We start from the raw sequence: 12,380 nt of genomic DNA on the forward strand, positions 1-12,380 counted from the left end.
GAACGCTAGGCATCCAGGATCCCATCTGGAGGCAACTGGGCCAGGCGAGACTGAAAGTACTCTGCAAAGCTAGGATTCCATGTTTCCATGGCGGGGTGGCCTCTGGAGGAAAGCAGTCCTACGGTCCTCACCATCCTAATCCAGACCTCAGATAACTCCAGAAGGCAGCTGAGCATGCGCCTAGGGCCCAGGGAGGTCTGGGCTGGAGGTGTGGATTTGGAAGCTATCTCCAGCTTCAATCCCATGATCTACCCTCATAATCTTTCTTTTTTAAGTTTGCGTTATTTATTTATTTACCTATTTATTTGTTTATTTATTCTTAAATAAATGTAATCTCTACACCTAACATGGTGTTAAACTCTCAGCCCCAAGATCAAGAATCATATGCTCTACTGACTGCGCCAGCCAGGTGCCCCCTAGTTAATTTTAATTTAAAAACAGAAGCAGTAAAAAATATCTTCCCATTAAACACAACTTTATTGCTTTAGCAGGACTACATTCCACTCTGGTGAAAATTTAGCATCCGAATTGTGATGTGTAAAATGCACACCAGATTTTTTTTTAAGTTTTTATTGATTGATTTTGAAAGAGAGAGAGCACGTGTGCAAGAGCAGGGGAGGGGCAGAGAGAGAGAATCCCAAGCAGGCTCTGCACTCTCAGCTGGGAGCCCCACGTGGGGCTCGAACTCAAGAACCATGAGATCATGACCTGAGCCAAAATCAAGAGTCAGACACTTACCCGACTGAACCACCCAGGCACTCCAATGCACACCAGGGTTTTAAGACTTAGGCTGCAAAAAAAAGGTAAAATATCTCATTACTAATTTTTGTATTAATCACATGTTGAAGCGATAACATTTTGGATATATCGGTTTAAATAAAATATTAATTATTAACTCAATGTTATTAAAATGTTAATAAAATGAATGTTACCTCTTTTTTTTATTTTTTTAAATGTGGTTACCAGAAAATTTTAAATTATATATATGTGGCTCTCATTATATTTCTGTTGGACAGACATTTCCATTATCACAAGAAAGTTCCACTGGACAGTGCTGGTTCAGTCTAAACAAACCAGATTCACCTTGGCCTCCAAGCATCCTTGTTAGTCCCCCCCCACACTGGGCTCCTGCTTTCTGCCAGGGGGGTGGTGGGGTGGAGGGGTGCCTACCTCTCTCAGAGTCTGCCTTTCTCCAAAGGAAGCTCTCTTGCCTGTCCCCTCCAGCCTACTTGAACCTTCTTCCTCTGGACTCCTTAGCACCTACAACTTACACCAGCCTTAGGCATGTGGCCTCAGAGACCTAATTTTCTCTTCATCTCAATCTTTATATTAAAGGTAATCGTGTATTTCTCAGTGTCTTGCATATAAAGAATGCTGATGATTTTTATGATATTAATAACATATTGTTTGTGTATGATGACTGACAAGGGATGGGTCTTCATTTTCTCACAATGCTTAGATGGGGGGATGGGTAAGAGTGTTTACAGCCATTTCACACATGAGGACACTGAGGCTCAAAGAGATTATTTTGCTCAGGTCGTAAGACATATAAGTGTGGCCCAGCTTTTTCTGGCTCCTAATCCAGTGCTATTTCCCCTATACTTTGCTTTTGGTGCCTATGTGACTTAATGCTGAATAAATATAGAAAAGAGAGATTAGCATGGATTTAGGAAACTAGACCTTTTCATGGGCTGGGCTTTGAGAGATGGGTAGGTTTTGGCCAAGCAAACAGGAGTAGGTGGGTATTCAGTAAGAGAACCACAGCTTCTCTGAAAACCAATCAATAATCAGGAGATTGCTTGATGATCATAGAAACATAGAAGTAAATATTCGGGCATATTTTTAAATAACAGCTTTATTGAGATGTAATTCATATACTATAAAATTCCCCCTTTCCAAGTATACAATTCAGTGGTTTTCAGTATATTCACGGACTTACCCAACCCTCACTGCTAATTCCAGAACATTTTCATCATCCCAAAAGAAACTCCATACCATTGGCAGTCACCTCCATTTCCCCTCCCCCCAGTCCCTAACACCCACTAATCTACTTTCGGTCTCTGCAGATTTGCCTAGTCTAGAAGTTTCATATAAATGGATTTATAAAATATGTGGCCTTTTGTGACCGACTTCTTTTGCTTAGCATAATGTTTTCAAGGTTCATCCATGTTGCAGCATATGATAGCATCAATACTTGTAGCATATAATCAATACCTCATTTCTTTTTATGGTTGAATAATACTCCATTGTATGAATATACCACTTTTTGTTTATCCATCCATCAGTTGATGGACATTTGGGTTGTTTCCAGTTTGGGGCTATTATGAATAATAATAGGCTTCTTGGGCATTTGTGTGAAAGTTGTTGTGTGGCTGCGTTTTCAATTCTCTTGGGTATATACCCCAGAATGGAGTTGCAGGGTCACAACGGTAACTCTATGTTCAACGTTTTGAGGAACTGCCAACCTGTTTTCCAAAGTGGCTACCACCATTTTATAATCCCACCAGCAATATGTAAGGGTTCCAATTTCCCCACATCCTCAACAACATTTGTTATTGTGTATCTTTTTAATTTTAGGTGTCTTGGTGGGTGTTAACTGGTAACTCAGTTTGAGGTTTGATTTACATTTTCCTGATGACTAATGAAGTTGACCATCATCTTTTCATGTGCTTATTGGTTATTTGGTTGTCTCTGGTGAATGTCTATTCAAATCCTCTGCCCATTTTTTTTCAGTTATTTATTTACCTATTTATTTGTTTTGAGAGAGAGTGAGAGAGAGAGGGGTAGGGGCAGAGAGAAAGGGGAGAGAGAGAACCCCAAGCAGGCTGTGCTCTGGCAGCTCAATGTGGGGCTCAAACTCACGAAACTGTGAGATCATGACCTAAGCCAAAACCAAGAGTCGGACGTTTAGCTGACTGAGCCCCTCAGGCGCCCCTTTATGCCCGTTTTTTTTGAAGGTTATTTATTTTGAGGGAGAGAGAGCACACAAGTGGGGAAGAGGCAGAGAGAGAGATGAGAAAGAGAGAATCCCAAGCAGGCTCCTCACCATCAGCACAGAGCCCAACGTGGGGCTTGAATTCACAAACCAAGAAATCAGAACCTGAGCCAAAGTCAGACACTTAAGCGACTGAGCCCCCAGGTGCCCCTCTTCTGTCCATTTTTAAACTGAGTTATTTGTCTTTTTGTTGAGTTGTAAGAGTTCTTACAACTCAAGAGGGACACAAGTCCCTTATTATATGCATGCTTTACAAATATTTTCTCCCATTTCGTGGGTTGTCTTTTTCATTTTTTTTTTGATGGTATCCTTTGAAGCACAGAAGTCTTTAATTTTGATGAAGTCTAATTTACCTAATTTTTCTTTTATCACTTGTGCTTTTAGTGTCATATCTAAGAAACTACTACCTAATCCAAGGTCACAAAGATTTATATCTATGTTGTTTCTTTTTTAACATTTATTCATTTTTGAGAGGGAGAGACAGGGATTGAGTGGGAGAGGGGCAGAGGGAGAGAGAGACATAGAATCAGAAGCAGGCTCCAGGCTCTGAGCTGTCGGCACACAGCCCAACGTGGGGCTCGAACCCATGAACGATGAGATCATGACCTGACCCAAAGTTGAACGCTTAACCAACTGAGCCACCCAGGCACCCCTATATCTATATTTCTTCTAATACGTTTATGATTTTAGCTCTTACATTGTCTGTGATCCATTTTGGGTTAATTTTTGTAAATGATATGAGATAGGAATCCAACTTCGTCTTTTGGCATGTGGAAATCCAGTTTGTCCCAGAACCATTTGTTAAAAAGACTTTCTTCCCTTTCCCTCCACCCCATTTAATTGTCTGGGCACCCTTATCAAAAAGTCAAGTGAATGTAAATGTAAGGGTTTATTTCTAGACTCTCAATCTTATTCCATTTGGGAGCATATTTTTCTAAGCGATTTTTTTTTTCCTCGATCTGTGGTAGCTAGTGATTTCTCCTCCCCTGGAAGAGAGGTGGAGATATTGAGTGACCTCCCAAGCAGACTGCATTTCCTTTGTTGGGTCAGGCATCCACAACGCTGTGCACTGGCCTAATCACAGTGACCTCCTCCTATAGGAATCAGAAACCCCTCCATTGTTTTGATGGCAGCCAGGAAGCAGCTGACTGACCAAAGGACCTTATCTCTTTCCTACCTCTCAAGGTTATTGCAAATATCAAATTAGATAATTTCCACAAAAGAATTTAGGAGGTCTAAAGTGCTATCCAGATGTAAGGTGTATTCTTACTATAGCTCTCCCTCATGAATAAGAACCTAAAAAGAGAGTGAGAAGTTTTTAACTTTTACTCATTGGGATCAAGGCAGTGTCAATGTTATTGCAAATTCCCGATTAGTGAGGTCTGGCTCTTCCTGTTGTTCTTGTAGGCTGTGAGCCTCCCACCTGGAAAGTGAATATGATTGGTGTTTATTCCTTTTATCCACGTCCCCCCTTCCTTGAATGAGGGCCTACTTTGTGCCAGGCACTGTGCTAAGCTCTAGGAAAACCCGAGAATAAGGCAGACAGAGTCTCTGTCTCCTGGAGTTGATGGCGTAGTAGGGAAGCAGCACCCCTCAACAAGCTATTATAGTAAATGTGACCGTTAGAGAGGTGCAGTGACGCCTCCAACCAGCCCTGGTATCAGTTTGCTCCACGCAAACCACAGGGATTAGACTATCTTCCCACCTGTTTACCTTTCTTCTGTGATTTTTCGGCGAAGCAGAGGCTGCTCCATGCCGAACCCAGATGTTCTGTAGACATCATCACAATGCCACACAGACCTGAGAGGGGACCAGCCTGCTCTACCATCGTCCTAGATGTGGTTCTCAGGAGCTCTTCAGAGGGCAGCCCTGGCTGAAACCTGCCTCCATCCTGCTTTCCTGGGGTTTCTTTCCTGAAGACAGAAAAAGGCTCCCTGGTTACAAGCTAAGCCTCACGCTCTTTTTGCACTGCACCCATCCTCCTCTCCTCCCCCCTCCTCCAGGGGCTGAAAGGGTGTCGCTCTCACCACCCCACCCCACCCCCACCCCACCCAAGCCTCCGGTGGAGACTCTTCCTTCCCAGAAAACAGCAGCTCACTTGTGTGCCCCATGGCTCATTGCCCTCATAGCATGGAAAACCAAGCTATGAGGACCCCCCGAGAGCACCTTCCTCTTCAACCCACCTCTACCCCCATCCTCCTCCACACCTGTCTTCCTGGCACTGTGTCATCTGACAAGACGGCACCATCTCGGGGTTCCTCAGGTCACGGCCTCCTGCACATGCTCCAGGACGAGGTGAGCCCATGTGTCCCTCAGAGCTTCAGGCTCCATCCACACGTGGGTACCCAGGATCCCCAACTGCCCCAAGCAGCTGAACGCCTTGTGGGCGCCCGCGCAGCTCTCGACTGCTTCTTTTCCTGCTGCTTCTGCCCTGCCTCTGCTTCTTCCAGCCTCCCCTCCCACACCCTTCTCCACATATAGGGTCCTCCCACCTCTGGGGACGGATGCCCCCAGGAGGAGTTAGGGGAGGACCCTCAGCTTCCACAACCTGGGGAGATGCCATTCTCTCCCTTCCCTGTGCTTGTCACTTGGAGGGACGCGTGGATGAGACAGGGAAAGAATGAGGAGTGTGGAGGCCTGAGGTGACTTGGAGCCAGCCACTCAACCTGTCTTGATCTCTTCATCTGTCAGTGAAGGGGTACTTCCCATCAGGAGGCTCATCTCTAGCTCTCAGAGCCTGCAAGTCTGTGTGGTCGTTTCTGTGTAAGCGGCTGACAGCTTGTGTCCCCAGTGGGAAGAGGGCGTGTGTGCCAGCCCTCCCGTCCCTCTATGCGAACCCTGTCACAACAGCCCCCTCCATTCTTCCCCCCTTTCCCGGTAGTCCCCCACCCAGTGTGCAGGTGCGCCGGGGGCTCTGAGCATCTCTGCGGCACCTCCCCCGGGGCGCCTCCAGCCTCCAAAGCCGAAACTTTCCCCGCGCGGGTGCAGGCCACACCCCCTCCCCCCAAGGCCTGGCGGAGAAGCCGGACCCGGTGACTGATCATTAACCCCATCTCTGCTGCACCGGCGGCGCTGCGGACAGCTCCCCCACTTTGTCACTCGGGAACCCAGAGAGGCCTGGGGCGGTGAGGCCGGAAGATTGAGCATCGCAGACCGCCGGGCTCCCGGGGGCCTGCGCCGAGGCTGGGTGATGGCAGGGAGAGGGCACCGTGTGCAGACTTGGGTGTTCCAGCAAACTGCTGGCTCCCTCAGCTTCAGAGGTGTGTGTGTGTGGAGGGGTCCCCCTTTCAAGCTTCCTCTGTGAGAGCCTGACCTGAGCCCCCTCCGCCACCGCCACCACCCCCCCCACCCCCGCCCCCGGCTGCAGTTCGCAGGGGGCCGCCTTGGCCCCTCCCCGGCCAGTCGCCCCTGCCCGGGCGGGCCAGGAAGCGTCGGTCCCCGCCCCGCTCGGTTAGGCCCGCGGCTGGGGGACTTTGGAGCCGAGGAGGAAGCGCTGCGGGGCGGGGAGGTGGGGGTGTGTCGGAAGGCGGCGGCGGGGTTTTATAATCCGCAGGGCGGGCGCGGCGCGGGAGAAGGGGCTGCTCCGCGTCGTACACCGCGCACCGCGCCATGGGGGCCGCGTCGGGCCGTCCCCGGCGGGGGCCGCTGCCGCCGCTGCCGCTGCTGCTGCTGCTGCTGCTGCTGCCGCTGCCGCTGCTGCTGCCGCCGCCGCCCGCCGCCCTGGCGCTCGACCCCGAGCTGCATCCCGGAAACTTTTCCGCCGACGAGGCCGGGGCGCAGCTCTTCGTGAAGAGCTTCAACTCGAGCGCCGAGCTGGTGATGTACCAGAGCACGGTCGCCAGCTGGGAGTACGACACCAACATCACAGAGGAGAACGCGCGGCTCCAGGTGGGCGCGCGGGCCCGGGGCGGGAGCGGGGGCGGGGCCCGGACGCCCAATCACAGGCCTGCGACCGGGCGCTGGGGGGCGGGAAGTCACAGCTGGGCGCGCGCCCCCGACCCCTGAGCCGCGGGGACCAGGTGAGAACCCGCCCGCGCCCCCAGCCCCGCTCCGCCCCATCAGACGCGCGGTGGGTGCCCAGTACAAGAACCAAATGGATAAAGCTGGCTCCTCCGACCTCGACCCACCCCCCCTACCCCCCCAGGTGGCAGCTCCCTGGGATGACCTCGGGCTGGGTCAGCGGCAGTCTGCGCTGAGGGTGCCCACTCTGCTCTGGGTCCTCATCCTCTGTAGCCGAAACCTACCCCTGTCTCCTGTTCCTGTCACTGCTCATCACTGTCTATTTACCCTCTCCTCCACCTGCCTCTCTTCTAGCCCCAATTTCTGCTCCACTGCCCACCTTAGGCAGATTCCCCCAGTTCCTGACCCCGAAGGCCCCAGAGGAGGGAGCGGTGCTCCCGCAAGCCCCAGTCTCCAGGCGCCCTTGGTCTTCCAACCCTTCTCCCGTGCCATGGCCTCCCCTGTATCCCCTCTGGTGCCCATAGGAGGAAGCAGCCCTGCTCAACCAGGAGTTTGCTGAGATCTGGGGCCAGAAGGCTAAGGACCTGTATGACCCAATCTGGCAGAACTTCAGTGACCCGATCCTGCGAAGGGTCATCAGTGGTGTGCGCACCCTGGGCCCTGCCAACCTGCCTGTGGCAAAGCGGCAGCAGGTGGGCCTGGTGGACCTGAGGGGTGGAGGCAGAAATGGCCAGTGTGCCTTCCAGTGCTGCACTGTGGTGGTGGTGGTGGGGAAGAGCCTGGCAGGGAGGGACCCTGGGATCTGTATGCACCCTGATTGTAGGGGAAGCCTCTGTCAGCACAGAATGGCTTCCTGAAACATTGATTTTCCTTGGAGATGGGGTATAGAAAGCAAAATTCAAGTAAACAGATGAAAAGGGGTTTTTCAAAATTTCTCCATAGTCTGGTTGGATTAATGGGCTTCCTTAGAAAGACTGAGGAGGACTGAGAAGGCATCAGGCCAGAGAGTGAGAGGGATTTGCCCTCACTGCAAGGCAGTGGCTGAACTTGGACTTGAACCCCATCCCAAATTCTAAGGACACTTGTTTCCACCTCCACAGGCTGCCTCCACTGGAAGGGGAATCAGTGTATTAGTGATCAGAAGTGCCCTGAGTGCCACTGAGTGGCCTTGTCCAAGCCACATCCCCTCTCTGGGCCTCCTTTTCGTCCTAGCAGAAAGAGGAGGGGGCAGCCACATTACCTCTGGGGGCTGTTCACTACTAACATTTTCTCAACTCTAACTCCCCAGTACAACTCTCTGCTAAGCAACATGAACAGGATCTATTCCACGGCCAAGGTCTGCTACTATCCCAACAAGACTGCCATCTGCTGGTCCCTGGACCCAGGTATGGCTCTGTCCCTACTATCTCTCTCTGCTGGGGGTTCCCGGCCCTTCCCCACCCCACCCCACCCCACCCCACCCCTGCAGCCCTGCTGTACCCATAAAGAGGGTATGTTTAATGGGAGGGGCCGTGGAGGGAGTGGGTAAATCCAAACCCAAAGGCGCTGACTTCCAGTTGAGGCTGGACTGTCAGATGCCCCCGCACCCTTGCTTCTCTGGGCAATCTGATTTCTGAAACCTCCAGCCTCCAGCTCCCATCCCCACCCCAACCCCCACCCCCATGCGTTCTTTGGCCTCTCCCATCCCTACTAGCCTTCCTCTTGGCTGCCTGGTTTTCCCTTTTATGGATCCTCTCAGTCTCCCAAGAGCCCTCCACAGGCCTTAGACCCTTGTGACTTCTGCTTATACCTTCCTATTCTCCGCCCACACCCTACTCCATCCACTAGGCAGCCTGAGGTTAGCCACTGTAACCAATGAGCCATGAAGAGTCTGTCTGGAACTGGCCTCTGGATGTCCTCCTTTTGTCCACCTCCCTTTCCTAGGGACAAGGGCCCCTCTTGGGTGCTCTCTTTGTATAGCTCCCAGTCCCATCCCACCCAGCCTATAGGCAACCCTTGGCTTTGGGGACATCATGATGTTGAGGAAGCAGGTAGAGATGGTGAAGACCAGCATGGGTGCTTTATTGAAGACCGTCGCTGCCTTCAAAGGAAGCACCTGACCCCACTCACCTGTGTCTCAGAGCTCACCCACATCATGGCTATATCAAGAAGCTACTCCGTGCTGCTCTATGCCTGGGAGGGCTGGCACAATGCTGTGGGCATCCCGCTGAAACCCCTGTACCAGAACTTCACTGCCCTCAGCAATGAGGCCTACAAGCAGGATGGTGAGTTTACCCACCCCATCTGTTGTGTGAGCACTGCCCTTCCCAGACGGCAACGTGCTCTCCCATCATCTACTGTCCCCACTGAGCCCAACCCCAGAAAGAGTAAGTGTTGCAGTGACTCTGTACACTGACCCAAGGTCGCACAGAACCAGCTCGAGCCCCATCTGCCTTCCTCTGGGCTGCTGCCTGGCTCTCACACTGGCCCTCTTGCCTGCCTCTCCTGTCACACCTCAGAGCCCCAGCACTCGTCTTTGCCTCTCCGGGATCTATTTAGCTAGAATTGGAATGAGCCCTAGTTGGAAAATCACAGAGCAGTGGTCCCCAGGCCATCTTTTCTAAGTAGCTGGCGGATACACGGGCCACAGGCCGGGAGAATGGCGAAGAAGTAGCTGGGCATGGAAGTGCCAGAGCCTGGGACCTGAGCTGCACCCCAATACCACCCCTGCCCCCTCCACCAGGCTTCTCAGACACGGGGGCCTACTGGCGCTCCTGGTATGACTCACCCACCTTCGTGGAGGATCTGGAACACCTCTACCATCAAGTAGAGCCCCTCTACCTGAACCTCCATGCCTATGTCCGCCGTGCGCTGCACCGCCGATATGGGGACAGATACATCAACCTCAGGGGACCCATCCCTGCTCACCTGCTGGGTAAGGGCATTGCCTTGCCTCTATGCATGTCCCATGGATTGTCCTCCTCATGCCTCACATTTTAGAGCATCATCCTGTCCACTCTCACACACGAGCCCACGTAGCTCACCCCATGACCCCATATAGCAGGCGGCCCTTCTCATCACCATTACTGTTCCTACTTTTCAGACAGTGACTCTGAAGTTTGAGGTGCATAAATGACTTGGCAGAGGGCAGAGAACTAGCAAAAGGCAGAGCTAGGAATCACACTGAAGACTTTGACTGCATCCAGTGAGGAAGGGATAAGATTATGCCCCAGGGTGCAAGCCCAGTGGCCTTGCCTCAGGGTTGGGAGGCAGGGACCCCGGCACCACCAGGAAGGACCCCAGCAGCATCATGTGGGCTCACACCGCCAACCCCAGAGATCCTGGAGCATTCAGGAGTCTGAGTGGGACTGATCTAGAAAATGCTTGGTTCAGCCGGCCGAGCAGGCTACCCTTGAGTTCCCAGGGCCCAGGTGCCAGGGACCCAGATAGCTGCCCAGCAGCACATATGGGGAAGCAGGCAGGGAACTAAGCTATCTGGCTCCCCTCCTCTGTCTAGGGGACATGTGGGCCCAGAGCTGGGACAACCTCTATGATATGGTGGTGCCTTTTCCTAACAAGCCCAGTCTCGACGTGACCAGCACTATGGTGAAGAAGGTAAGTTTCAAGTCAGGCCAGGGTGGGGGCAGTAAGAAGTAGTCAGACACGGGGAGAAGGGCAGGAAGAAGTCATGTGAGAGAGACGGGTAGGGCAGGGACCTCAGTCCTGCCCTTTCTACATAGCAGCAGCCTTGAGTGTGTGTACAAGCAGTGATCTGGGGTCTGTGTCCTGGGTGAGGTGCCAGCCCCTCCTTCCAGGATCCCACAGGTGGGGTGAGAGCAGCCGTCTACTTTTGTTTATCCACTATGGTTAGTAGGGGCCCTGCCTCTGGGAAGGGAGGCCACAGAGCAGAGATGCCCTTCACGAGCAAGGAGCGAATCTAGGTGGGAGACCCTTAGACCCGCCCCTGGGGCAGCCACAGTGAGCTCCCTCTGCTGGTCCCTGACCTGGACCTGCACCACCACCCCCCCAAACCAGGGCTGGAACATTACGCACATGTTCCGAGTGGCAGAGGAATTCTTCACCTCCCTGGGGCTCTTGCCCATGCCTCCTGAGTTTTGGACAAGGTCCATGCTGGAGAAACCAACCGATGGGCGTCAGGTGGTGTGCCACGCCTCTGCCTGGGACTTCTACAACAGGAAAGACTTCAGGTCTAGACATGGGAGGGAAAAGGGGGGTTTCTGGAGCTTCAGGAAGGGTGGGCAGCCTGGGCACAGGAAAGCCATTTCCCAGGCCAACCTCTACCCCAGCCCCAACACTGTTTGGTGGACTGGGTCTGTTCCAAGGCCACTGGGCATATGAGACCGTCTAGGCCACCTTCCCTTAGCAGCTTTGCCGGGGAGCAACTCTGTACATTGGAATGGAGGACAAAGGCCTGAGTGTGGGCTGGGGCAGGGCAAAGGATGCGTATGTTTCCACCAGCTCCTTCAAGGCCCAGGGCAGCGCCCGCCTGGTCCCTTTCCCTCAGGGGCCAGCCTCCCCATGCTCTAGTCCCTGCCCTGTCCTTCACCCTCACCCTCACCATCTCCCTGCCCCAGGATCAAGCAGTGCACGCGGGTCACTATGGACCAGCTGTCCACGGTGCACCACGAGATGGGCCACGTGCAGTACTATCTGCAGTACAAGGACCAGCCTGTCTCCCTGCGCCAAGGGGCCAACCCTGGCTTCCACGAGGCCATCGGGGATGTGCTGGCGCTCTCCGTCTCCACTCCTGAACATCTGTACAAAATTGGCCTGCTGGACAATGTCAGCAATGACATGGGTATGGGGGGTGGAGAGGACCCGGCCCGGCCCTACCCAGACCCCACTCCATCCCACGGCAGGACTCAACTTGCCCGTGTTCCCACCTGCCCTTCCTGTTTCTGCTGCTCTGCCCCAGGTCAGGCAGGTTTGGGGATCCACCCGGAGCCTCACAGCCCACCCCGAGTCCCACCTGGACACTGCCCAAGGGCCCTCTTCCAAGCAGGGCTCCATGGTCCTGAAGGCCAGCCTTCCTTTCTCTGCATCTGCCAGCCCCTCCACCTGCTGGCTCCCGCCGGCTCCTGCCCAGGCCCACCCTGCCCTAGCTGGACCCCCATCTCCCTCTGACCTCTCTTCTCATCTCCTCTTCCGACAGAAAGTGACATCAATTACTTGTTAAAGATGGCACTGGAAAAAATTGCCTTCCTGCCCTTTGGCTACTTGGTGGACCAGTGGCGCTGGGGGGTCTTTAGTGGGCGAACCCCTCCTTCCCGCTACAACTTTGACTGGTGGTATCTTCGGTGAGCAAAGGGGAATCAGGAAAGGCCTAATCCCAAGAGGCCCTCCCCACTCTCCTGGACAACCAGGAGCCTCCTGCCTCCATCACACCGCCCCCTCCCCCCCCCCCCCCCCCCCCGCCTCACCCTTT

At 53.2% G+C, this 12,380-nt stretch overlaps 1 protein-coding gene and 1 long non-coding RNA gene across 2 annotated transcripts in view; one reads left to right on the plus strand and one right to left on the minus strand.

Annotated features, from left to right (window-relative positions):
- Positions 1-4,298: 4,298 nt before the first annotated feature.
- Positions 4,299-5,804, minus strand: LOC122205837. The gene is made up of 3 exons (XR_006196289.1): positions 5,203-5,804; positions 4,709-4,908; positions 4,299-4,418 (listed from the first exon to the last, which is right to left on the minus strand). It is a non-coding gene; the product is annotated as an uncharacterized LOC122205837 (long non-coding RNA).
- Positions 5,805-6,595: 791 nt separating this feature from the next.
- Positions 6,596-12,380, plus strand: part of ACE (angiotensin I converting enzyme) — a 20,668-nt gene continuing 14,883 nt past the window's right edge. Inside the window, exons 1-9 of the mRNA XM_042914427.1 lie at positions 6,596-6,883; positions 7,480-7,647; positions 8,244-8,340; positions 9,076-9,219; positions 9,678-9,869; positions 10,452-10,549; positions 10,970-11,142; positions 11,530-11,753; positions 12,108-12,252. Coding sequence (XP_042770361.1) covers positions 6,605-6,883; positions 7,480-7,647; positions 8,244-8,340; positions 9,076-9,219; positions 9,678-9,869; positions 10,452-10,549; positions 10,970-11,142; positions 11,530-11,753; positions 12,108-12,252 — 1,520 coding nt within the window. The 5' untranslated portion in view covers positions 6,596-6,604. The remainder of the gene's footprint in view (positions 6,884-7,479; positions 7,648-8,243; positions 8,341-9,075; positions 9,220-9,677; positions 9,870-10,451; positions 10,550-10,969; positions 11,143-11,529; positions 11,754-12,107; positions 12,253-12,380) is intronic.

This window comes from Panthera leo, chromosome E1, assembly GCF_018350215.1.
Source record: "Panthera leo isolate Ple1 chromosome E1, P.leo_Ple1_pat1.1, whole genome shotgun sequence".
In the NCBI taxonomy this organism is placed as follows: domain Eukaryota; kingdom Metazoa; phylum Chordata; class Mammalia; order Carnivora; family Felidae; genus Panthera; species Panthera leo.